The following is a 26,099-nucleotide window of genomic DNA, read 5'->3' as shown; positions in this document are numbered from 1 at the left end:
GTCAAGGGCAAGGAGCGCATGGGGAAGAGAGAGTGGAGGCTCAGCCGCAATGGGGGTCTGGCAGTGGCTCAGTCCTTCTGTGGAGGTGTCAAAGGTGGACTTGGAAAATTGGTCAGGGCTGTCGCTAGCAGAGGCACTGCTGTGGATGGCAGCACCAGCCTGGTCAGGACCCCTGGGAGCCAAGGAGGGTTCAATGCCCAAAGCCAGCATAAAAAAACAGAAACTGGTGCCCAGGGGACAGCTGGACAGCCCATGGACATCCCAGGGAGCAGCAGCTGGTTGAAATAGCATGATGTGTATTTTTAAAAAAGATAGTCTGACTTTATATGCAAAATGTCAAGTAATATAAATCTCTTATTTAAAAAAAACTGAGAATAGCCAGGTGCGGTGACTCATGCCTGTAATCCCAGCACTTTGGGAGGCTAAGGCGAGTGGATCACCTAAGGTCAGGAGTTCGAGACCAGCCTGGCCAACATGGTGAAACCCCCCCTCTCTACTAAAAAATACAAAGATTAGACGGGTGTGGTGGTGCATGCCTGTCATCCCAGCCACTCGGGAGGCTGAGACAGGAGAATCGCTTGAACCTGGGAGGTGGAGGTTGCAGTGAGCCGAGATTGCACCATTGCGCTCCAGCCTGGGCAACAAGAGCGAAACTCCATCAAAAACAGAAACACAGTAACTTTCCAAGCAGGCAGGTGGGCAGATTGGAGTGTAGACCGTTTTTGGAGGCTTTGGCCACGAGGTGGCACCACCTCGGTAGCACTCAAACAGTGCCACGCCGCTCTGCATTTGCTCTTGTGGTTTTCTTTGGTTTTCTGGGGGATTTTGTTTCGTCTTCTTTTCTTTTCTTTTCTTTTCTTTTCTTTTCTTTTCTCTTTTCTTTTCTTTTCTTTTCTCTTCTCTTCTCTTCTCTTCTCTTCTCTTCTCTTCTCTTCTCTTCTTTTTCTCTTCTTTTTCTCTTCTTTTTCTTTTTCTTTTTCTTTTTCTTTTTCTTTTTTTTACAGGATCTCACTCTCCTGCCCAGTCTGGAGTGCAGTGGTGTAATCACGGTTCACTGCAGCCTCGACCTCCCAGGGTCAAGCAATCCTCCTGCCTCAGCTCCCTGAGTAGCTGGGACTACGGGAGTGCCATACCACACCCAGCCAAGTTTTTGATTTTTTGTAGAGATGGGGTCTCACTATGTCGCCTAGGTTGGCACATCGGCTCCTGTTTGCTCCTGCGGGCCCCTAGTGCCTGCACCTGAGAGGCTACCACTGCTGTCCATCCTTGGTGTGCCTCAGCCTACAAAAAACTGTTGCTCTGTCAAAAATGCCACTGCCTTGGATGGCACTGAAAAAGACACACCTGGTTGATGTGTGCAGGAAGTACAGGGGTGTGAAGGCTGGAAACAGGGTCCAGTCCTGCATGTCTAAAGGCCCATGTGTCTTGGGCATCAGGCGCCTTGGCTGCAGGTGACAGGCACCTAACTCTAAGAAACCGAGGTGAAGAGCTGGGGCTACTCTTGTGTCATTGGCATCCAGGGCTGGGGGTACCCTGGCTCTAGATGCGTTAGTCTGTGGGGCTGCTTCTCCTGGGACATCAGCCTTGGATGTCAGAGCAATTTATTGGTGAGGGGCCCTACCTTGTGCACTGTCACCAGCCAGGCCTGCTGCCCTCAGGCAGAATGCCTTCTATTTTTGTTGCAGTTTAAACACTAAGAGGTGTCCGGCCAGGCGCGGTGGCTCACCCCTGTAATCCCAGCACTTTGGGAGGCCGAGTCAGGCAGATCACCTGAGGTCAGGAGTTTGAGACCAGCCTGGCCAATATGGTGAAACCCCGTCTCTACTAAAAATACAAAAATTAGCCGGGTGTGGTGGCGGGTGCCTGTGATCCCACCTAATTGGGAGGCTGAGGCAGAAGAATCACTTGAACCCGGGAGGTGTAGGTTGCAGCAAGCTGAGATCGCACCACTGCACTCCAGCCTGGGCGACAGAGTGAGACTCTGTCTCCAAAAAAAAAAAAAGGATATCTGGTTGGCAGGAGGTGAGGACACCCGGATGGGCAGTCCATCCAGCCCTGATCAGCTGATGTTGGAGCCAGGGAGCTCCCCAAAGGCTGGCACAGCTGGGTGGGCACACGACAGGTGCTGTCATCCTGTGTCCCTGAATCAGGGTGGCCGGCTGAGACGCCAGCCTTCCCGTCGTTGGCTGGAATTCACCGGCTGAGCACAGCTACGCTCAGTGCGGAGCTCTTCTTGGCAGGTGCTGGCGCTGCTGTTGCATAATCAGGCGGGAGTCAAAATGACATCACTGCAAGCGGCCACCCTATCCTTTCCTTCTTGCAACAGATATTTATTGGCACCCACCAGGTGCCAGGCACTTGGCTCTGTATTAAGGCAAAGCTGGCAGGTGTGTTTACTAGGAGCCTGCATTCTGGGAGTGTGGGGGGGAGAAGAGGAAAAAACACAGCAAAATACAACAATGGCGGAGAGCAGCGAGGGCCACAAAAGCCAATCAGGGAAGCGCAAGCAGGAAGCAGACAGGCAGGGAGGCCTGAGTGTGGTGGAGGCAGGCCTCCCGGCAGAGCTCGAGGTGAGCCCAAACCTGGAAGGTGAGAAGGGTAGGGCCGGGCTACAATCTGGCGGTGCCCCGCCCAGGGAGGAGTCAGGAAGAAAGGCTTCTCTTGAATGCCGGCAGAAGGGCCGGAGGAGATCACCCTTGCCCCCACCAGTGAGATTAGAAATCGGGTGGCAGGTGAGATTAGAAGTTAGGCAAGACCTTGTGAACCATGGCAAGAAGCCTTTGAAGGGCTTTCAGAAGTGGGGTAATGTGATTTTCTGTCACTCTAGTGACTGAGTTGGAGAGCGGCAGGCAGCGAGGGAGGCAGCCGTGGAGGTGGGAGGCCAGGGGTGGTCCAGGCCGGCCACCTATTGGAGGGGGAGAGGGAGGAGGCAGAGGGTAAAGACTCTTCCCCACCACTTCCTCACAGCAGCTATGAAGCCCTGTGCCACCATCACCTTACAGTGTAGTGGCTTCCTGGAGTCCCTGTCAACTGGCACCTATGGGCTAGAGGACAGCCTGTACGTACTCTCATTACTGAAGTGAGTTCTTCCCTGGGGCGTCTTGGGTTCCACCTGCAAGTACAATGCCCACTGAGGGCTGACCCCATGAGGTCTTTGAAAACCAGAGGCTCCATCCTCCCACTCCATAGAAATGGCCGCAGATTGATCAAACCAGGTTACTTCCACAGCAGCGAGTGTGCCGCACCAGGAAGAGCCCCCGACTCAGACTTGGGGCCCAGAGTCCCCACACTCTAGCTGTGTGTCCCTGGAAAAGTCACTTCTCTGAAGCCCACTGTTTTGATGACGGGAGCAATGCCTCCCCTCCAGGGGTGTTGGGAGGGTGGTGCTGGATTCTGATGAAAAGGCTTGGAAAGGCAGCAGACCCTTGACGCAAGAAAGGAAAATATTCAGATGGCCCCGGAGTTCTTTTCAAGCATCGAGGTTCCTGTTTGTATCTTTAAATCCCACCTCTTGCTTGGCTGGTACCCTCACCCTCAACCCTTCCAATGTCCTTGTTTTTTTTCCTTATCTAATCCACAGCCACCCCCTCCCTAACCATCCCTCTCCCCTCAATGTACCCGTCATGCCCCATTTCTTCGGCAAGTGGGGACTGAGTGCTAGAGGTGGAGCATGCGGAGGTCAGAGGCTGTTGGTGCTGGGTCACCACTGCCTGGCATAGCGCTTGGCACATAGGTGTGCAGTACGTATTCACAAACTGTAGAGACAAATGCTGCCCAGTGGTCTTACAGTTGTGCCAGCCCAACTAGCCTGACACCACCAGCTTGGAGCCTGTAGTCTGACAGTCAGGCCTGTTCATCTGTGGCCCCAGGGAACCCTGGGCAGCTCAAGGGACACAGGTAAAGAGAGTGTTCCTAGGATCTTGTAGAAGGGTGGAGCTCAGGTGAGGTTTAGATGAGGCAGCCCTTTTTTTTTTTTTTTTTTTGAGACCGAGTCTTGTCATGTTGCCCAGGCTGGAGTGCAGTGGTGCCATCTCAGCTCACTATAACCTCCACCTCCAGGTTCAAGTGATTCTCCTGCCTCAGCCTCCTGAGTAGCTGGGACTACAGGCACCCACCACTATGCCCAGCTAATTTTGCACTTTAAGAAGAGACTGGGTTTCACCTGGTTTTACCAGGCTGGTCTAGAACTCCAGACCTCAGGTAATCCACCCGCCTCAGCCTCCCGAAGTGCTGGGATTACAGGTGCCTGTCACCATGCCTGGCTAATTTTTGTATTTTTAGTAGAGACAGGGTTTCACCATGTTGGCCAGGCTGGTCTTGAACTCCTGACCTCAGGTGATCCACCCGCCTTTGCCTCCCAAAGTGCTGGGATCACAGGTGTAGATGAGGCAGGCTTCTGATAGGCTCAGAACAAGGCTAGGTGGGAGGCAGGCAGCATCAGGCCTGGTCTGCAAAGAGGCTCCTGTTTTTTGGGGGGCCCCCAGGTCATGATAGTTATGGAATACTGAGCCGGGAAGTGGACTGTTTGGGGCTCTTCCTCCAGGTTGGAAACCCAAGCTGCTTCCGTATCAAAGTGATTTACACCCTCCAGGGAGGAGCAGGCTGTTTGCTTCTTACTGATAGGATTTCAGATAGCAAAGTTCTTGAAAATCAGTGATTTGTGACATGCGATAACTGCTGCAGCGTGTCCTTGAAAACCAAGGTTCCTTGTTAACTTTGCGGCTGGTTTTATCTGAGCCTGTTATTCCAGCTTGATGAGTGGTCAGCTGGATTTTTGTTGTTGCGGTTTTAAGAAAAGGGCCTCACTGTGTCACCCAGGCTGGAATGCAGTGGCACAGTCACAGTTCACTGCAGCCTCAACCTTCCAGGGTCACGTGATCCTCCCTCCTCAGTCTCTTGAGTAGCTGGGACTACAGGTGTGCACTACCCCAACCAGCTAGTTTTTTTTTTTTTTGTAGGGATGGGGTTTTGTCATGTTACCCAGGCTGGTCTCCAACTCCTGAGCTCAAGCAGTCTGCCTGCCTCACCAGGTGGATTTTTAGAGTCCCACTGTGGGGGATGAGCTGCAGGAAGGAAGGAGGCCATTACTGCCCTCCAGTCTGGGAGTCCTGGGGACGTGGAGGGGAGCGGGCGGATGGAGGGCACATCCTAGAAGTCGGATGTGAGCACTCAGGCATGGGGAGAGAGACTGGGGAGGCTGCGTCCACAGTGACTCCGGGTCTCTGACTCAGGCTGTGGAGGGGGAGATGCACCAAGGCAGGAGGTAAACTCAGTTCTGGAGGAAAGAGGCTGAGTTTTGAGGCCCTGGTGAAACAGCCTCGTGCAGATACCTGATAAGTGTGCGGTGCTGGGGGCGAGGTCACAGTTTTCCAGGCTGGAAAACCAGCAGGTCGTGCAGGGGAGGGAGCCGGTACCGCGGACATGTGGGAGCTGAATCTGCAGGAAGGTGGCCCCCAGGGAGGATGCGTGGGGTGGAGAGAGTAGAGAGAAGCCGAGAAACTCCAGAGCAGAGGCCAGAAGGGCCCAGGGAAGACCACCAGCGACAGCGAGCGAGCCAGGGCCAGGAATGGGTGCCGGGGCGCCCACGAGAGAGCTCTGAGAGCACGATCACCAAGCGCCAAACGCTGCCTGCGGGGACCCAAAGCGCCCCTTGGATGTAGTGACCAGGCCCCCGGGACTAGGTTTTGCAGGGTTTGGGAAGGAACGAGCTGAAGAAGTAGGGTGACAGGTTCAGACGTCTTGGAGTGAAGAGGAACCGACTGAAGCGGGGCACGTGGGGTGGAGGGAGTCTGTTTAGCCAGGCTGTGGAGCTGGCGCCTGATGGCTGCCGGGAAGGACCTGGTGCCAGGGAAGAGCGAGGCAGGGGCAGCCGGCAGAGGGGAGGCCCGAGCGGAGGCGGTCCCAAGGCTCCAGGCCAGGACCAGCAGGCCGGGGAGTCGGGGGGCAGTTGCCTGGGGCCCATGAGGCTGTACTGTGGAGGCCTCTACGGGGAGAGTCCCGCCTCCTCTCGGCTGTGTCCACATGGGCCACTCTACTCCCCCGGGGTGTCTTCACCCCCAAGCTCAGCCTCTCCCCCAGGATCTCCCACACGCTGGCTGCTCCGCTCCAGCGCCCAGCCCAGACACCCCTTCTCCCCAGGTACCACTGCTGGCCCTAGGCGCTGCCGGGCCTGAGTCATCGGCCACCCTCTCCAGGCGGCGCCTGGGTAAGCACGCAGCTGGACCGGATTCCCGGGCCTGCAGCCGCTCCTCCCGCAGACCGCGGCCCCGCCTCCTCGCCCATTCCCTGTGAGGGGTGTCTCCATTGGCTGACTCCTCCATTGGGTTCCGCCCCACACCTCTGCTTCCACGATTGGGGCAAATGACTGCCCCTCAGCAGTGTTGCCTGGCAACGGGGAAGGGGCGGCTCCTGAGAGGAACCCGTGGGTGCTGGATCGGACCAGACAGGACAGCACCAGGAAGCCCGGCAGGGTAGGTACCTGGGCTGAGGGCCGCGGTGAGCTGACCCGGAGGCACAGGCCCAGCTGAGGTGGGGACTGGAGCAGCGGGTCCAGAGTAGGCCTGGGCCCTGCCCCTCCCTGGCCTCCCACGCCTCTCCAGGCCATCGGGTCGGGGGAGGGAGAGGTGAAGGCTGCAGGGAGGTGAGGAGTAGGGACAGCTGGGAAGGATGGAGGGAGGGTCTCCTGGGGGGATCAGAATCACCCTGCACCTCCTGCTATTCATGTGGTCAAGGTAAGAGGGTGGGGAGGTGTCTCCCCAAGGGTCAAGGCCAGCCGTGTTGAAGGGGCATTCAGAGCCTGTGTGGACGTGGAAAGGGAGCGGTGCCTCCGCAGAGGAGACCAGTCTGGGGTAGACACTGAAGTGTGTGTGGAGAGTGCCTTCCTTCTTGTATTCTGACCACACCCATCTGGGCTTTTCTAGGACAGTGAGCTAATAACTGTTCCCAGGCCTTGTAGGTGGCCTGCGCAGTACAGGTCACCTTCTGGCCCACTGGAACTCCTTGCCCAGACTCGAGCTGCCCCTTTGCACAAGAGCCTCTGGGCTCTGAGACACAGGCAGGACTTTGAAGCCTGTCCTGATGAGGCAGTTGGAATCTCCCCAGCTTGTAGGGGTACAGAGGGCCCCTTGTGTGGCTCTAGAGATGCGGGGCCCTTGGAGTAGAGAGTTGGGGCTTGGGAGACAGGGTGGGAAGCAGCCATGTAACAGCCTGTTGGAGAAGCTCTGAGCAGGAGGTGACTGAGCCACTCCTAGGATGCTAGTGGGAACGATGGGGGCCATCCTGCAGACAATCGGCCCTTGTCCACCCCTCCATCATGGAGGCACAGCAACCTTCTCTTCCTTCCGAGCAGGGCAGTTTCTCTTGTTCCAAGACAAGAACTCAAGGAGCCATTCTCTGTTGTCTTGGGCCCATTATTCTGTCTCTGACCTCCAGTAAGCAGATCAAATGCCCTGGGTTACCGTATTTAATCTTCTCAATCTTATGTTAAATAAATTACTTAATGATGCTTATTAAAAGCACATTAATTATTCAAGACCATTGCAATGGGTGTAGGGACCACAGCAATGGGATTTTGTAGTGAAGGAGAGAGATTGGGCTCAACTCTGAGTATAGCATGGGCAAGTGGGAAACCCAGGGAGCAGGGTGGGGATCGGTGGATGGAAAATGACTAAGGAAACATCAGGGCGGTAAGGTGGATTCTGGGTAAGCTGACCTAACAGATTCTTACTGAAGGCAGGCCAGGGTGATCAGACATCACCTAGAGCAAGCTCGTCCAACCTGTGGGCCGTATGTGGCCCAAGATGGCTTTGAATGACACCCAACTCAAATTCATAAGCTTTCTTAAAACATGAGATTTTTTTTGCCATATATGTAGATATATGAGCTTATCAGTTATCATTAGTGTTAGTGGGTTTTATGTGTGGCCCAAGACAGTTCTTCCAGTGTGCCCCAGGGAAGCTGAAAGATTGGATATCCCTGACCTAAGCTTTAAACCTGGTTAGATTGCAAGTGAACAGATAATGGTGATCACATATCAAGGATGGGTGGTTTTTTGTTTTTTTTTGCTAAAGCCAGATTTTACACAGAAGGACACAGATGGGCCTAGGAGCCTGACTAAGGTCTAGTCAACCAAAAAGTCTTTATCACTTATTATGGGCTGCTGAGACTTTTGTTTTTATTTTTTTGAGACAGGGTCTCGCTCTGTCACTTAGGCTGGAGTGCAGTGTTGTCATCTTGGCTCACTGTGACCTCTGCCTCCGGGTTCAAGGATCTTCCCACCTCAGCCTCCTGAATAGCTGACACTACAGGCACACGCCACCACACCTGGTTAAGTTTTGTATTTTTGGCAGAGACGAAGTCTCACTGTGTTGCCCAGGCTGGTCTCAAACTCCTGGCCTCAAATGATCCTCCCAAAGTTCTGGGATTATAGGCTTGAGCCACTGCACCTGGCTTCCATTTTGTTCCACTGCCCCACATCCTCAGAAGCCAGGTTTTCTTACCTTTATCCCTACTGATGTCTGACACGGACACTTCCTTGTTGTGAGGCCATCCTGTGCACTGTAGGATTTTTAGCAGCATACCTGGCCTCTGCCTGCTAGATGCCAGCGGCACTCCCCTCCCCAGTTGTGACAACCACATGCTTTTCCAGTCATTGCCAAATGTCCTGTGGGGGACAAAACTGCCCCCAGTTGAGCTCCACTGGTATAAGCAAACTTGACGTGCGCTCTCAGCACCAGCGTGCATCGTCCCTTTTTTTTTTTTTTTTCAGACAGAGTTTCACTCTTGTTGCCCAGGCTGCAGTGCAATGGCATGATCTCAGCTCCCCACAACCTCCGCCCTCCGGGTTCAAGTGATTCTCCTGCCTCAGCCTCCCAAGTAGCTGGGATTACAGGCATGCACCACCACACCCGGCTACTTGTGTATTTTTAGTAGAGATGGGGTTTCTCCATGTTGGTCAGGCTAGTCTCGAACTCCCAGCCTCAGGTGATCCACCCACCTTGGCCTCCCAAAGTGCTGGGATTACACGTGAGCCACCGCGCCCGGCGTGCCTTGTCCTTTAGGAGAACTTGATACAAGGGAACCCACAGAAGTCTCGCGGCCAATGTAGGGTTGTGTTATACACAACTTGGCAGGGAAGAGGCCACCCCATGTACCAAGGTGTACTCTGAAAGTCCCATGACACCAAGAAAACTTGCCAGGGACTGAAAGCTCAGGAACTTGGATTTAGAGAGAGAAGAATGCATTAAAGGCCTTCATGTCCTCCTCCAAATTAATTAGATGTCTGGCCTGATGAAAGAGATTGAGGCGTGAGGATGGATGAACTGTGGAACACTTTGTATCATTGCCATTTCTTTTTTTCTTTTTTCTTTTCTTTTCTTTTTTTTTGAGATGCAGTTGCCCAGGCTGGTGTGCAATGGCACGATCTTGACTTGCTGCAACCTCCGCCTCCCTGGTTCAAGCGATTCTCCTGCCTCAGCCTCCTGAGTAGCTGGAATTACAGGCATGTGCTACCACACCTGGCTAATTTTGTATTTTTAGTAGAGATGGGGTTTCTCCATGTTGGTCAGGCTGATCTCAAACTCCTGACCCCAGGTGATCTGCCCGCCTCGGCCTCCCAAAGTGCTGGGATTACAGGCGTGAGCCACTGTGCCCGGCCAACCATTGCCATTTCTTTATCTTGCCTGGCACAGGGCTCTCAAAGGAGACAGGCTGTCCTTGAGCCATTCTGAGATGTGTCCCTTCACCAGCACTCTGCAGGCACTAAGAATGGCAGTGCCGGGGACAGCGCTGTGTTCTTAGGGGCTGCCCACCTTCCCACCTCACTGGCACCAGCCCTGGGGTTCCTACTGGGGGGCTCTCACACACCCTTCTCTCTCGTGCTTGAAAAACTGGCGTTGCCAGCCTGGCTCTTCGTCCAAGCCTTTCCTGTCATCTCCTGGGCCTGCCCTGGTTTGCGCCGCTTCTGTGCATTTCTGGGCTCCTATCCTGCCTGTTGGCACTTGCCCAGCCCTGCACCTTTCTCCCAGCCGTCTGGGGACGGTGGGGGCTGGCCAGTCTGCACCCTGCTACTGTTCTCCGACCACAGTGGGGGAGCCTGTTTCTGGCGGAAAGGGAGAGTTGCAGTGGGATGGAAGTGAGGGGCTGGGTGGAGTCAGGCCAGGGCCCCTTGTGCTGCAGCCCTCTGCTGCCCTCCCCCACGTGCCCGGAGTTCCTCCCTCATCTCCCCACGCTCTTGCCTGTGCCCCTTGCATGCTGTTCCCACTTCCTGGTGAGCCACCTGTGAGTCTCTGAAGACCCAGCTGGAATGTGACCTTTGGGACCTTTTCCACTCTTGACTCTTCTTGTTATATCCCCAGGCCACACCCGTCCCAATGCCCTTGTCTCTGTTTCCTCTCTCTTTTTTTTTTTTCTTTTTTTTTGAGACGAGTCTCACTCGCTGCCCAGGCTGATGTGCAGTGGCGTGATCTTGGCTCACTGCAACTTCCGCCACGTGGGTTCAACCAATTCTCCTGCCTCAGCCTCCCAAGTAGCTGGGATTACAGGTGCACAGCACCACGCCTGGCTAATTTTTTGTATTTTTAGTGGAGACGGGATTTCACGCCAACCTCGTTTGGAACTCCTGACTTCAGGAGGTGGTGTGGCCCACCTTGCAGCCTCTTAGAGTTGAAGCAGAGGGTGGGTCTGCTTTGTTTTGGCTGCTTGGGCTGTGTCCTTGCAGCGCCCAGACTCAGCCGGCACAGCCCCTCTGTCTGGGAGCCCCGTCAGCTGGCACGGCCCCTCTGTCTCGGAGTTGGGTCAGCCGGCGCAGGCCCTCTGTCTTGGAGCTGGGGACAGCCCTTTGCCGCTGGACGTTGCTTCCCGTCTGGAGGTTTTCCTTCTGGGCTCTCCTCCTGCTGCGAAAGTTGAGCAGTAGAAGCGGTGAGATCAGATGGGGCATGGGTGAGAGCCCCAAACGGGGTCGGGTAAGCCCCTGTTTCCAGCCTGTCTCTGCAAAGTACACCTCCATCCCCTTCCAAGGAGCCCCCCACTGGAGACTTCCTGTGCAGGGGGCACATGAGCAGTGAGGCCTGTCAAACGCCCATGCGCTGCAAGGATGGCTGTCATATAAAAGGCGGAGAAATAACTCGCTTTAGTGGGGGTGTGGTGAGACTGGAAGCTCATGCTTTGCTGATGGGAATATAAAGTGGGGAGCACTCTGGCGGCCCCTCACAATGTTAAACATAGAATTACCATGTGACCCAGCAAGTCCACCTCTAGGTGTCGACACTGGAAATTGGAACAGAGGGACTGAGGTACTCAGATGTTCATTGCAGCACTATTCATAATAGCCGGAAGGTGGAAACAGCCCCCGCGTCCATCAGCTCATGATTGACAGGCAAAATGTGGCCCATCCATACAACGAAATACTCATCAGCCATAAAAAGTGGAATGCTGACCCACGCCACAACGTAGGTGGGCCTCAAAAACGTGATGCTAAATGAAAGGAGACAATCATAAAGGGCCACATATCATATAATTCCATTTATTATTTTTTTAGAGATGGGGTCTTGCCCTTTTACCCAGGCTGGAGTGCAGTGGCACGATCATAGCTCACTACAACCTTGACCTCCTGTGCTCACGCGATCCTCCCACCTCAGCCTTTAGAGCAGCTGGGACTGTAAGCACATGCCACTGTGCCTGGCTAATTTTTACATTTTTAGTAGAGGTGAGGTCTTGCTATGTTGCTCAGGCTGGTCTTAAACTCCTGGGCTCGAGTGATTCTCTTGCCTTGGCCTCCCAAAGTGCTGGGATTACAGGTGTGAGCCACCGCGCCCAGCCATATAATTTCATTTATATGAAACACCCAGAATACAGAAATGCACTGGGACAGGAAGTAGACGGGTGATGACCAGGGCATGTGGGAGGGAGGAATGAGAGGGAATTGCTCATGCACAGGGTTTCCTCTGAGGGTGATGGAAATGTTTTTGAACTGTGAGGGTTGCACCATATTGTGAATGTGCTAAATACCACTGTACACTTTAAAACAGTTAATTTTATGTTATGTGAATGTCATATCAATGAAAAGAAAAGAAAGATCTTGACTGTACCCTGTTATCCCTTGAGGGTTTGAATTTCAGGTGTTGGTGCGGACCATGACTCATGCCCCACCCTAGTAGCATGGCCTTTCCCCCTTTGGCTAAATACCTTGGGGGATAATTTACTGTCACAGTGACTTTGTTTATCAAGGTGCCTGTGCGGGAGAAGGTGGTTGTCTCTCCAGCAGTCTCATTGACACTGGGTTTCCGGGAAAAGTCCAGGGCCAGGAATTAAGTCACAGCACCTTTTACCTCTTGAGAGATTTTGTTGTCATTTCTAACCATGCTTTTTTGTTTGAATCCCCCGATGTACTGGTGCTTGACTTACTCCTTTAATGAGGTTTGTGACAGTGAACAAGGCCCCAGGTCACCTGATGTCGGTGCCAGTCTCTGTTAATGCTCCTCCAGCGCCTCAGACGCATGAGGCTCGTGGGTTAGGATCATACAGGCACGCTCAGTGCCGGGGAGGTCTCGGCCCTTTGCTTTGGTTGACTTGGTTGATAATCATGGCAATCTTCTGAGGCTGGACTGTGACTTCTCCTGCTTACAACTGGGGAAACTGAAGCAGAGAGCGTTTTAGTAACTTGCCCAAGACTACACAGCTAAGAGGAGGCAGAGCCAGGATCACAAAGGAAAAACTTCCCAACTAGTGTGTAGCAGTATTCTCAAGGTGAGTTAATCAAATACGTGTGATTGTTCAGCCTTTGATATATCTTTTCCAACTCTGGTTTTAAAGAATGAATATTTAGATTGATTAAAATACAGATTTTTTGTTCTGCCTCTGATTATATTAGCTTGGGCAGTATGTTCTCAAACCCAGACTTTTTGACAATTACGGATGTGTTTCAGTAGGTCATGGGCATCAGGATGGGTTTTTCCAGCTTTATTTGTATCAGCTATTAATTTCTGCCACCTTGAAACAATATTAGCCAGGCATGGTGGTTCATGTCTCTAATCCCAACACTGGGAGGCTGAGGCAGGAGAATCACTTAAGGCCAGAAGCTAGAGACCAGCCTGGGCAACGTAACAAGACCCCATCTCTACAGAAGACAAAAAAAAATTAGCCAGGCGTCATGGTGTGGTCCTGTAGTCCTAGCTATTCAGGAAGCTGAGTGGGGAGGATTGCCTGAGCCCAGGCGGTTGAGGCTGCAGGGAGCTGTAATGGCGCCACTACACTCCAGCCTGGTCAGCAGAGTGAGATCCCACCTCAGCAACACAAAACAAAAACAGAACCCAAAACCCAATATTATGTAGCTCTGATGTGTTTTGGCTACATTTCATGGCTAAATCAATATATATTAACTTGACCATGTCATTATCAACATTTGTTTTCTGTGATTATTAAAGTTTGATTTTTCTAACGTTGTGTCTTTTCCTTCTGCAGAGAATTCTGGCAGATATCAGAACAGATGGGGAACAGCGGAAGCCGTGTGGGGCAGAGCTTTTGTTCACGGTTTCTTCCTGAGGAGCAGGCAGAGATTGATCGATTGTTTGATGCTCTGTCATCGGATAAAAACAGTCCGAATGTCTCCTCCAAATCCTTTTCTCTGAAGGCACTACAGGCAAGAGTAACAACCAGTGGTTGGTGTTTAGTTGGGAGCAGGGGTCTGCAGACTGGCCCTCAGGCCAGAATCTGCTTTCTTGTTTTTGTAATGCGACGGATGGCAACACTAAAAAGTTCCTTTTCTGTAAAGGGCCAGTAAGTTTTGGCTTTGTGAGCTATGTGGTCTCTGTTGCAGCTCCTCTGCTCTGCTGTTACTGTGTGAAAATAGCCATAGGCAGTGTCTAAATGCATCCCTTCCGCTTTTTGAAATCAATAGTCTCTTATCGGTGCTAAAGAAAAGAACCTGGAGTAGATGATGAATGATTGACACGATGTTTTGGGGACATTTCTAACTTGAGATGAACATCAGGGAAATAGCCTGCCTCCTGTGTCTCTTGAGCCATGTGCCTCCTAACTGCCCTCCCAGAGACGGGGAGACAGACTGGGTGACGGGTCTGCCCTCGTGGACTCGTTGGTCCGGGAACCATGACGTGTCAGGTGCACCTGTGCCTCTAGAATGTGTGTGTGTTCGATGGCTAGGAATTTTATGATATTCCTAACGAAATCATGACATTTTAGATTCAAGGCTCATCTTGCGGGGAGTTAAAACTGCCCATTTGCCCATGTTTTTGCCCGTTCCACGGGGCTCTCAGCTGCAGGTTTGAGTGCTCAGACTGAGGCAGGACGCTGACAAGGAGATACCGTCAGCTCATCTTCCTGGGAGTCCAGGCAGCCATCCTAGCAGCCTCCTTCCTCTTCTAGAATGTGCAGCGTGGGAGCAGATGAGGAAACTGGCCAGGGAGGTTATCTAGGTCACAGCCATGTGGTTGTGTGTGCATGTGTTGTGCATGTGTGTGCATGCGTGTGTGCAGCGCCACTAGATGAGAAGCGCCCCGGGAGGCCTGTGGGAACAAGCAGAATCAGCCAGGCCCATTTCAGACTTCACTGTAGAGTGGGTGTTAATGTTCAGATACATACAGTTAAGAGTTGATCAGAAGACTTTGGTGATGGAATGAAGTTTCCTTGAGGAAAGGATGAGAGGTAGCTTTTCCAGTAGAACTTTGCAGACACTGACAGAAATAGGAGTGCTCGTTTTGAGTGGCGAGGGCAGAGGCCTGCCTTCGAAGAGCTGCAGAATATTGATCCTGGAATAAGCAGTGTCCACCTAGCTGGTTGTTACAGGAGGGTCCAGCTCGCAGACCCTGCTGTGCAGGATGTGATTGGCTTGTGATTTGCTCGCTCTCTCCATTTAGTTGTAAATCCAGGACCAAAGCAGATTTGATGCAGGAGCCAAAAAGGAAAACAATATTTCGTTAGAACGTTATCGTCCAGGCATTAAGAATTAAATTTGCTGGGTACGGTGGCTCACGCCTGAAATCCCAGCACTTTGGGAGGCCAACGCAGGAGTATCACTTGAGCCCAGGAGTTTGGGACCAGCCTGGGCAATACAGCAAGACCCCATCTCTACAAAAAATACAAAAATTAGTGAGCGTGGTGGCATGTGCCTGTAGTCTCAGTCATTCAGGAGGCTGAGGTAGGTAGATCAATTGAGCCTTGGAGGTAGAGGCTCCAGTGAGCTGTGATTGAGCCACCACACTCCATCCTGGGTGACAGAGGGAGACCTTGTCTCAAAAAAAAAAACCAAACCAAAACCCTAAATTTAAAATTGAAATAAAAATGAATGAAAAATGCATATTGAGCCCAAGGAACATGGACAGGAAGTAAAAGCTGGTATATTTGGAAACCCCTAATACAGAGACCAAATTAGCTGTATACAGACATATGTTAGACGTGTTAATAAATTCCGACATGCAAATAGCAGCTGCTGGAATCTAGAATGAAGATGATTTTCAAAGCAGAGTTAAGCTCAGATGGTGGCCAGAGGCAGGAATGACGAGATAGGAGGGTTTGGAGGCAGGATGGGAGCAGATTGTGGGAGGGTCTGATGGCCAAGGTGAGCCACACCCAGGACGCTTAGGTGGTGTGAGGCCCTTAGGTGAGAGAACATCCTGCATCCTGGTGATGCAGGAGTATTTGGTAGCTGACAGCAGCATTGTGAAGTGGCCAAGGCTGGTCTTGGCCCACTACCTATTTTCCTGTGATACTACTGATACGGCTCCCAGTGAGTGGAAGAACACCAAGGTTCTTGGTCCTCATGCCAGTTTAGATAAAATGACATGGACACACGTGGAGTGGCTTGAAGGAGCAGAGAGTTTAATAGGCAAGAAGGAAGGAGAAGGCAGAAGGGAGAGGCTCCCCCGTACAGAGACAGAGGGAGGGGCGGCTCCAGAGCCAAAAGAAGAGGTCCTCAAGTGCGGTGGACACCAGCCAGGTATATATGCAGAGGCTGGAGGAGGTGATGTCTGATTTGCATAGGTCTGGGGATTGGTTTGACCAGGTATGTCATTCACGTAGCCCATGAAAAAGCTGGCCCTTCCACCCTAGCCTTTTAATGTGTAAATGCAGGACGCCCTGGATGTTCTACACACATGGGGGTATGTGCAGGTGGCCATGTTGCCAGGAACATGTGGGGAAAGGGCAGGAAGGCCGTGGGAATTACCATGTTGGGTGGACCCAGTTTCTAATGGCTGCATTTCCATATCAAAGGTTGCCGGCCTGGCTCTAAGAGCTGGGGCTTTACAAGAAACTTTTTCAGAGATGCTTTAAAAAATGAAAACTTCCCAAGCATCTCTTTTCCTCTCTATCTGCCTAAAATAATTTAAGAACTCCTAGTTACCAAGTTCAACTCGTGCACTGTCTAACCATTTTCTCTGCTTGTCCCCGGCAGAACCATGTCGGGGAAGCTGTTCCCCTGGAGATGGTCACCAGGCTGTACGATGGCATGCGGAGGGTCGACCTGACAGGGAAGGCGAAGGGACCCAGTGAGAATGTGTCCCAGGAGCAGTTCACAGCATCCATGTCCCACCTGTTGAAAGGAAACTCCGAGGAGAAGAGTCTCATGATTATGAAAATGATTTCTGCCACAGAAGGTCCCGTGAAGGCCAGAGAAGTCCAAAAGGTAGTGAGGCCGCGAGGCCCTTTGCAGCCTCCTCAGCAGTCTTGGTGACCATCGGTGGGAGATGGAGGCCAGTGACATGGCAGACAGAGGAGTAAACTAAAAAGTATCTGAGATGGGTCTCAATTAATTGAAGTGTATTTTGCCAAGGTTAAGGGCATATCTGGGAGAGAGACCTGTGCCTTTCTCCAAAGATGATTTTGAGGGTTTCAGGACTTAAAGAGGAAAAGCCAGGCTGTAGGGGAAAGAGGGAGGGTCTGGTCCCATTACTGAATCCACATTTTGTAAGAGGAAGGGAGCAGTGAGGGGAATAGTCAATGTGTGTTTGTCTTGCATTCAGTAAATCAGCACTTTACATACGATCAGGCGAGCATAGTCACTACCTGTGGAGATTTGATTTTATTTATTTTTTGAAATGGAGTCTTGATCTGTCACCCAGGCCGGAGTTGAGTGGTGTGATCTCAGCTCACTGCAACTTCCGCCTCTCGGGTTCAAGTGATTCTCCTGCCTCAGCCTCCTTAGTAGCTGGGACTACAGGCGCACACCACCATGCCTGGCTGATTTTTGCATTTTTAGTAGAGACGAGGTTTCACCATGTTGGCCAGGTTGGTCTCAAACTCCTGAGCTTAGGTGGTCTGCCGGCCTCGGCCTCCCAAAGTGGTGGAATTACAGGTGTGCGCCACCATGCTGGCCACCTGTGGAGACTTTAAACCTTTTATCTGTAGCTCTCTGCTTAGGAACAAAAGGAAAGAGAGTTTCTTGCATGACTCAGCTTTTAGCTTAATTTTTCCCTTTGGCAGAGTGAATTGGAGTCCTGAGCTTTTATTTTTTCCCTCCTTTGTCTTTCAAAAATCTTTCAAATCAGAAAAATGGGGGAAAAAGGGAAAAGAAAGAAGGAAAAAGGTTGAAACATTATTTTAAAGACCTGTAGCCAGGAAAAAATTTTAGGATTCGTTCCAAATTGTAGAAAATAATAAAAATTGAAAAACACTGGACAAGGCTAGAATCTAATAACAGGTGTACTATGGTTTATTTTGAAACATTTTTCTCCAGTTCCCCACGTATATTAAAGACAAAATCATAGTAGGACCAACTTGTTTATAAAACAAGTTTTAGTCTTATACTTATCTTGATTATTTGCATAACGTACAGCAAGAGTAATGATTTGCCATATAGGCACTTACTGTCTCTGTTTAAATTATCTTTGCTAGAACTTTTCCTTAAGGAATCTGAGATTAGACATTTTTATTTTTTTATTTCTTTTTTTTTAGATTAGACCTTTCTAAAAGCCCCAAGCCTAGCCAATAATGCATCTGTACCTATAGATACCCATGTGACTTGGGTGAATTCCTCTCTCTTTGAGGTTCCAAGAAAACTTGGAGTATTTGGGTCTGTCAGAAAGTGACATCTTTTACTTACCACAGGTCAGGACCCTGTAAAGGACAAAGTGTGAGGCCAGTTTGTCCAGTGGCTTTTATCAGCTCTATAGGTCAGCTTTATTTTCTCAAGGTAATCTGAAAATGCTGTTCCAGTCAAAGCCTTCGTGAAATAACCAGTGTCTCCAATTATGTCCTGTTGTAAAAGAAAATAGATTCTTATTGAATGTATGCAAATAATTATATTGCCATAAATTAAGAATACTCATAAATAGTTTCCAAATTTTGGAGAAATTAGGTAGAAAGGGATTATGTTTTAAATTTTGTTCACTAGAGTATACTTTGATTGTTAAAAACTGTAAATAGCTTAAAAGAGAAAGTTTTCTTGACTGAAAAAAACACCTAATATTGTAAACAAAATGTCATAAAAGATTATTTCAGTCTTCTGTTAGTTCAGCCCATGCAATTAACTTCTTGCTTGCTTGATATTGGATCAGCAATCCTCAGGAATACATCAGCCTCCTATGAGTCCTAGAAGTTTTCCTTTCTATTCCAACAGCACAATTTCTAAAGTTATTAGAACTGATATTTAAGAGTACTCTTCAGAGTTCTATAGCTGATTATAAACTTCCCTATAAAAGGATCAAAGTAAAACAACAATTGTGGATGTCAAAAGTCTTAGGACAGCCATGGTTAAAGACACAATTGACAAGGAAATTTGGGGACTTCTGTGGCACACAACAACTTTACATAATAGCAATTACTATTGATAACATATACTAAGACACATCAGAATCACAGGAATCTCATACAATTTTGGAACATATACTAATAACACACTTACATAAATATGGTCTAAAGATGATTAAACACTGTTTCATATTTGACAGTGCTTCCTGTAAGATTGTATTATACCAAGTAAGCCCAATATGTCTCCCTTGGAGCTCAAGGGATCTAACATCAAAACAATAATCGAGGTCAAAAGGACTGAATTTTGAATTTGATTCTGGAAAGTTTGTCAAATATCAGAAGTTTAAAACACTTGATATAGGCTGGGCGCAGTGACTCATGCCTGTAATCCCAGCATTTTTGGAGGCCGAGGCAGGTGGATTATCTGAGGTCAAGAGTTCAAGACCAGCCTGGCTAACATGGTGAAACCCTGTCTCTACTAAAAATACAAAAATTAGCTGGGCATGGTGGCACGCATCTGTAGTCCCAGCTACTCAGGAGGCTGAGGCAGGAGAATTGCTTGAACTCAAGAGGTGGAGGTTGCAATGAGCCAAGATTGTGCCACTGTACTCCAGCCTGGGTGACAGAGTGAGACTCTGTCTCCAAAAAATAAATAAAATAAAACACTTGATATCACAAAATAAGATCACAGGTCATTGTAAAATAAGTCATTTAGTCAAAGTGCTAACTCAAAGGTTTTGAAAAAAAGGCTAAAAACCTTTTTTTTTTTTTTGAGAGAGGAGATTTAATTTCCCAAACAATAAGCCCTAATAAAGACAGTACGAGGCCACTTAAATCTCTGTCAAGTCTTATAAACAAATCTATTAAATTTTAATCATTTTGACCATAAGATACAATTTGTATAAACCCTTTTATAACCTTTTATAATTCTTTAAATTAAAAAGTGGATTATGCTCCAAGTAAACCTTGTTAATCTAACACAAGGACCCAGATGCTGGTGTCGGATCAGTGTCTGTTTGATATTAATGTTTAATTTACAGAGAACCTCTGAACTAATTTTCTCTCTCAAAATCAGCCCTTACAATCTCACACATCCACCTCTTCCACAATAGTCCCTGGGCGTACAGAGGTTAAATATTTTAAATTTCTGGCCCTGTGTCTCGTGAACACAGTTTGATTGTCATCTTTTCCTGGATGTGAAGATGAGGCTTTAATTGTTTTCGCTGTTGAAGATTTAGCAGGATTCAAGTTTCTTTTAGCCCTAGGAATCACAGCCCTGTGACTTAACAGCAGAAGGACTTTAAAAGCAATACAAAATGTTACATGGATATGCTAACCTTAATTTAAAAAATTTAAATCAATTTTCTTTTCTTTTTTTTCTGAGACAGAGTCTCGCTCCGTAGCCCAGGCTGGAGTGCAGTGGTGCGATCTTGGCTCTCTGCAAGCTCCGCCTCCCCGGTTCACGCCATTCTCCTGCCTCATTCTCCCGCCTCATTCTCCCGAGTGACTGGGACTACAGGTGCCCGCCACCACACCCGGCTAATTTTTTGTACTTTTAGTAGAGATCAGGTTTCACCATGTTAGCCAGGATGGTCTTGATCTCCTGACCTCGTGAACCCCCCTGTCTTGGCCTCCCAAAGTGCTGGGATTACAGGTATGAGCCACTGTGCCCAGCCATTTAAATCTGTTTTCTAAGCAAATAACTTAATAATGGGATGGGAAATATTTCAATAAAACGTAAAATCTGGGCCGGGCGCAGTGGCTCACGCCTGTAATCCCAGCACTTTGGGAGGCCGAGGCGGGCAGATCACAAGGTCAGGAAATCAAGACCAGCCTGGCTAACACGGTGAAACCCCGTCTCTACTAAAAATACAAAAAAAAAAAAAACTAGCCGGGCGTGGTGGCGGGCGCCTGTAGTCCCAGCTACTCGGGAGACTGAGGCAGGAGAATGGCGGGAACCCAGAGGCGGAGCTTGCAGTGGGCGGAGATCACGCCACCGCACTCCAGCCCGGGCGACAGAGCGAGACTCCGTCTCAAAAACACACATACACACACACACACACGCAGAGACACACACATACACACTCATAAAATCTGGCCAGTGGTGGTGGCTCGTGCCTATAATCCCAGCACTTTGGGAGGCCAAGGTGGGCGGATCACAAGGTCAGGAATTTGAGACCAGCCTGGCCAATATGGTGAAACTCCGTCTCTACTAAAAATTATAAGAATTAGCTGGGTGTGGTGGCACATGCCTGTAGTCCCAGCTACTCAGGAGGCTGAGGCAGGAGAATCGTTTGAACCTGGGAGGCAGAGGTTGCAGTGAGCTGAGGTAGCACCACTGTACTCCAGCCTGGGTGACAGAGTGAGACTCCATCTCAAAAACAAACAAACAAAAAATGTTTGTTAGACCAGTTACCTAAAGGCGCAAAACAAAAACAAAAACCTGCCGTGGTGTGATTGCTTTGCCCTATAGGGAGGGAGTCTAGGTAACCTGCAAAACTAATGAAAATGGTACTTGAATTAATCAGACATAGGAAGAGTGTGTCCTGGGTCATAAAGGTTTTCAGTTTCATAGAACAATTTAGACATATTTTAAAAAGTCAAGAGCACAAAATGTTACATTAGAAGAAAACATTTCTTTTGGATTTTTAAGAGGAAAACATTTTTGGCATCAGGCCACAACAGCAGTTAGAACTTGAGGGGAAAAAAGTTCAGGAGCTGACGAAAAAGTTGAAGGAGGGAGTTATTATCTCAGGTCTTCTCAAAGAGAAAACGGCAAGATGCAGTAAAAGTTCAAATTTTGGGTTAAAAAAATTAAAACGTCTTGTGATTTTATTAATCAGTATCTTAAAAGAATCTTGTTTTAACAAATTCTTTAGTGTGATAGTGTATTTTTAATATCTAAGCCTAATTTCTAGAAAGCCTTATAAATAATTTCCTTTTAATTACAGCCAATTTGATCACAAAAAGTTTTTTTTCCAGAAATCATCTTTTTTTTGTTGTTGTCTGGGTGACGGGGTCTTGCTCTGTTGCCCAGGCTGGAGTGCAGTGGTGTGATTTGAACTCACTGTAATTGTCGCCTCCCAGGTTCAAGAGATTCTCCTTCCTCAGCCTCCCACATAGCTGCGACCACAGGCGTGTGCCACCACGCACAGCTAATTTTTGTGTTTTTAGTAGAGATGGGGTTTCACCATGTTGGCCAGGCTGGTTTCAAACTCCTGAGCTCAGGCAGTTCGCCTGCCTTGGCCTCCCAAAGTGCTAGGATTACTGGCGTGAGCCACTGTGCCCGGCCCCCACTTTTATTTCTTTTCTTTTTCTTTTTTTCTTTCTGTGTGTTTGTGTGTGTTTTGAGACACAGCCCTGCTCTGTCACCCAGACTGGAGTGCAGTGGCACAATCTTGGCTCACTGCAACTTCTGCCTCCTAGGTTCAAGAGATTCCTCCTGCCTCAGTCTCCTGAGCAGCTGGGATTACAGGCTCCCACCACCACACCTGGCTAATTTTTGTATATATTTTATTTGATTACTTATTTTTATTTTATTTTATTTATTTTGAGATGGAGTTTCACTCTTGTTGCCCAGGCTGGAGTGCAGTGGTGTGATCTTGGCTCACGGCAACCTCTGCCTTCTGGGTTCAAGTGATTCTCCTGCCTCAGCCTCCCAAGTAGCTGGGATCACAGGCATGTGCCACCACATCCAGCTAATTTTGTGTTTTTAGTAGAAATGGGGCTTCTGCATGTTGGTCAGGCTGGTCTTGAACTCCCAACCTCAGGCGATCCACCCACCTCGGCCTCCCAAAGTGCTGGGATACCAGGTGTGAGCCACCGTGCCCTGCCCTATTTTATTTTTTTTTAAGACAGGGTCTCGCTCTGTTGCCCAGGCTGGAATGCAGTGGCACGATCTCGGCTCACTGCAACTTCCACCTCCCAGGCTCAAGTGATTCTCCTGCCTCAGCATCCCACATAGGTGGGATTACAGGTGTGTGCCACCATGCCTGGCTACTTTTTGCATTTTTAGTAGATATGGGGTCTCATTATGTTGGCCAGGCTGGTCACGACCTCCTGACCTGAAGTGATCCACCCTCCTTGGCCTCCCCAAGTTAATTTTTATATTTTTAGTAGAGACAGGGTTTCACCACGTTGGCCAGGCTGGTCTCGAACTCCTGACCTCAAGTGATCCACTCGCCTTGGCCTCCCAAAGTGGAGGGATGACAGGCATGCGCCACCACGCCCGGCCCCCACTTCCATTTCAATTTGAGTAATTTGAGCTGTTTACCTTTTTTCTGTTAGTCTAGCTAAAGGTTCTTCAGATTTTTGTTGATCTTTTCAATGAACCAACTTTTGGTTTCATTAAAGAGTAGCTGTGTAGTAATAACTTTTTTAGACAAAACAAAATCAGGTAACACAGTAGAAAAGCAAGGAGCTTAAGAGCTGAGAGGAACTGGTCTGTTTATACCTTTGGGGTTCAATAAAGAAACTCACATTTCTCTCAGAAACGAGTGTGGCACCTTCTCTGTTTTCTTTAAGGAATCCCAGACTGTTAGACATTATTTTAGGTCCTTCATGCAGCAAGGGGTGGCAAGAGGAAGCAGACATGTGCGGAAGCAAATGGAGAAGACAATTCAGTCGACTGAGGGAAAGAAATCTTTTTTTTCTCAAAAAACAAGACCCTAGGAGAGACAAAAAAGCATTTTGTCCCTTTAAATATAAACACACACACACATAAACACACACACACACATATATCTTGGATATTAGCTTTTAATTAAGCTGACTTTAACCATTGAGCTCTTTTTAAAAATCATTTTAAATCTCTTACTACCATGTTTTACCTGGGACAAAAATGACTGCTATTTCAAAAGTAACACAAATATCAAACCAGAAAGGATTTGATGTAGGAACCAAAGTCAGGCTGTTGAGGTTAAAAAAAAAAAAAAAAAAAAAGACAGAAACTTAGCTACTGAGCGAGAGTGCGGGGCGGCTGCCCTGGGTCTTTCAGTTTGGGCCTGGCTGGCAAAGGTTATGGAAATAAAGCCCCTCAGGCAGTCAAAATCTTTTTTTCCTTTTGGTGGCCTTGTTCTTTTCTTCTTTTTTTTCCCCAGCTGTGGGAATTTAGCCAGTTCAGAGACCTTGTTTCCCCATAATTTGGATTTGACCAAGTCAGGTAGAGTTGATCAAACCAAATGGGAAACAGACTGAAACAACAAAACAGAAACCATAAATAAAAACAATTCAGCAAAACAAACACGCGCTCACACGCTTTCTACAATTACTGAGTGCGCTCATGGTAAGGAGAAATGAAGACCAGTTGGTTGCTAATCTTAAGTTTTAGTCGTCAGGAGAATGTTTAAGACAAAACCCCAATTCAGCTACTTTCCTAGGGATGGGGCCCAGGCTGCAGACTGCCCTCTGCCATCTTAGAAGCAGGAAAACCTCAAACTCGCCTTCTCTGTTGGAAGCGAGCAGCAACTCCAGAAGGTAGTTAGTTGCCTGCCCTCTGTCGCTGCGGAAACAGGAAGACTTGCCTTCCTTTTTGGAAGCAAGTAAAACTCAGCACAATAAACCTTAGATCTCAACCAAATTTGGGGAGATCAGGGATTTTCTGGAGCGGGGAGCTCCTGGGCCTCAGCAAATCATCCTGTTGGTTTGAGCAATGAAGACAGTCGGCATTGTGGACCTGTCCATCCTCGGGGAGCCCTAAACCCCAATACTGTTGGGCTGAGGTCAGAAGTCCTGGACGAAGGCTTTGGGAAAACTTCTAGGCCAGCCAAGTGTATCATTAGAAAAATGAGTAACTACATACATTGCATGACCTTTCCACACATTATGGCCCATCATAGTTGGCATTAAAGAAAATTGCCATTCTCCATGTGGACATGACGGAGGTCTCAGGTTACGGTGGAACTGTTTTTAATGGTAAAATTGTGATCTTAAAGTTTACAGAGGATCTGGTTGGTTCTGTGGTGCACGTGCTAAGCCACCGACAGGAGCTGAGAGGCTGGACTGGGAAGGAAGCCCCAGGGCCCGCCCCCCGGGTGCAGGTGCTGGCTGCTCAGCTGCTCTCTGAGATGAAGCTGCAAGGCAAGTGTGCGTGGACTCGGTGATTTAGGTCTTTTGCTGTAGAGCGGTACCCGCTGTCTCCATGACTGTAGCTGTGTAGTAAAGCTTTGAAGCCAGAAAGCGTGAGCCCTCGAACCTTCCCCTAGGTTTCTAGTTTGTTGGCATATTTTTAAATATCCTCCTTATTTTCCCAAAAGCAACAGTGATGTCCCCACTTCCATTACTGATATGAAGCATTTGTGTCTTGTCCGTTTGTCCTTAGTCAGTCTAGCTAAAGGTTTTTCACATTTTTGTTGGTTCTTTTTGAAGAACCAGCTTTTAGTTTCATTAATTTTCTGTTGTCTTTCTAGTTTCTGCTTTATTTTCCCCAAGCTTTTATTTTCTTCCTTTTGTTTGCTTTAAATTTGTTTGGTTTTCTCTTTCTAGTTTCTTAAGGTAGAATATTAGGTTATTGATTTGAGATCTTCTTTTTCATATCAGCATTTACAGTTGCAAATTTCCCTTTCAGCAGCGCCTTAGCTGCATGCCATCAGTTTTGATAGGTTATGTTTTTATTTTCGTTGATCTCAATATTTTCTAATGTCCCTTAGGATTTTTTCCTTTGGCCTATTGACTATGTAAAAGTATGTTATTTAATTTCTCCATGCCTATGAATGCCTCAAATTGCCCTCTAGTATTGAGTTTTAATTTCATTTCATTATGTTTAGAGAACATACTTTGTATGATTTCAATCCTTTAAAATTTGTTGATACATCATTTATGGCCTATTATATGATCACTTCAGGGTAGTGGTTAAAGCACATGTGAGAAGAATGTGTATTCTGCTGTTGGGTGAGAAGGAGTATATATTTATAATTACTTGGGATTAAAAAAAACCTTGTGGCAAATCACATTGCAAAGCAGACTTGCTTTATAAATATGTTGCTCTTTTGTTTTAAAGCGAGATTTTAAAGTACAGCTTGAAAATAGGTTATATTTCAGAAATTAATTCAGAAGAGGTATGTGGAACTTGGAAAGATTTTTAAAAGTATCAGTAATTTGTCTTATGGATAAACTGTTCATCTGTCTACAATTAGTAGTTTTTCTTTTTTTTTTTTTGAGACAGAGTCTCACTCTTGTTGCCCAGGCTGGAGTCCAGTGGAGCGATCTTGGCTCACTGCAACCTCCGCTTCCTAGTTTCAAGCGATTCTCCTGCCTCAGCCTCTCAAGCAGCTGAGATTACAGGCGCCTGCCACTACGCCCGACTAAGTTTTTTTTTTTTTTGTATTTTAGTAGAGACGGGGGTTTCACCATGTTGGTCAGGCTGGTCTTGAACTCCTGACCTTAGGTGATCCACCCACCTC

General features: G+C 48.5%; 1 protein-coding gene across 7 annotated transcripts in view; it reads left to right on the top strand.

Moving 5' to 3' along the window:
• The first annotated feature begins 6,337 nt into the window (after positions 1–6,337).
• The window catches only part of MEAK7 (MTOR associated protein, eak-7 homolog), a 43,833-nt gene continuing 24,071 nt past the window's right edge, over positions 6,338–26,099 (top strand). For 4 of the 7 annotated variants that reach the window (XR_011616630.1, XR_011616629.1, XR_011616631.1 and 1 more), the window contains exons 1-4: positions 6,339–6,470; positions 13,459–13,636; positions 16,406–16,636; positions 24,633–24,777. Coding sequence is in view for 4 of the 7 variants with exons in the window: in XM_071085028.1 (XP_070941129.1) it covers positions 6,361–6,470; positions 13,459–13,636; positions 16,406–16,636; positions 24,633–24,777 (664 nt within the window). In the remaining 3 variants the exon portion in view is untranslated. Of the gene's footprint in view, positions 6,471–6,620; positions 6,641–11,919; positions 12,745–13,458; positions 13,637–16,405; positions 16,637–24,632; positions 24,778–26,099 lie in introns of those variants that run through there. The other 3 variants (XM_011767374.3, XM_071085030.1, XM_071085029.1) reach the window with 3 other exon arrangements.

This window comes from Macaca nemestrina, chromosome 18, assembly GCF_043159975.1.
Source record: "Macaca nemestrina isolate mMacNem1 chromosome 18, mMacNem.hap1, whole genome shotgun sequence".
NCBI lineage: Eukaryota > Metazoa > Chordata > Mammalia > Primates > Cercopithecidae > Macaca > Macaca nemestrina.
The sequence above is the reverse complement of the archived record's forward strand: the minus strand, read 5'-3'. Positions and strand labels throughout refer to the sequence as shown.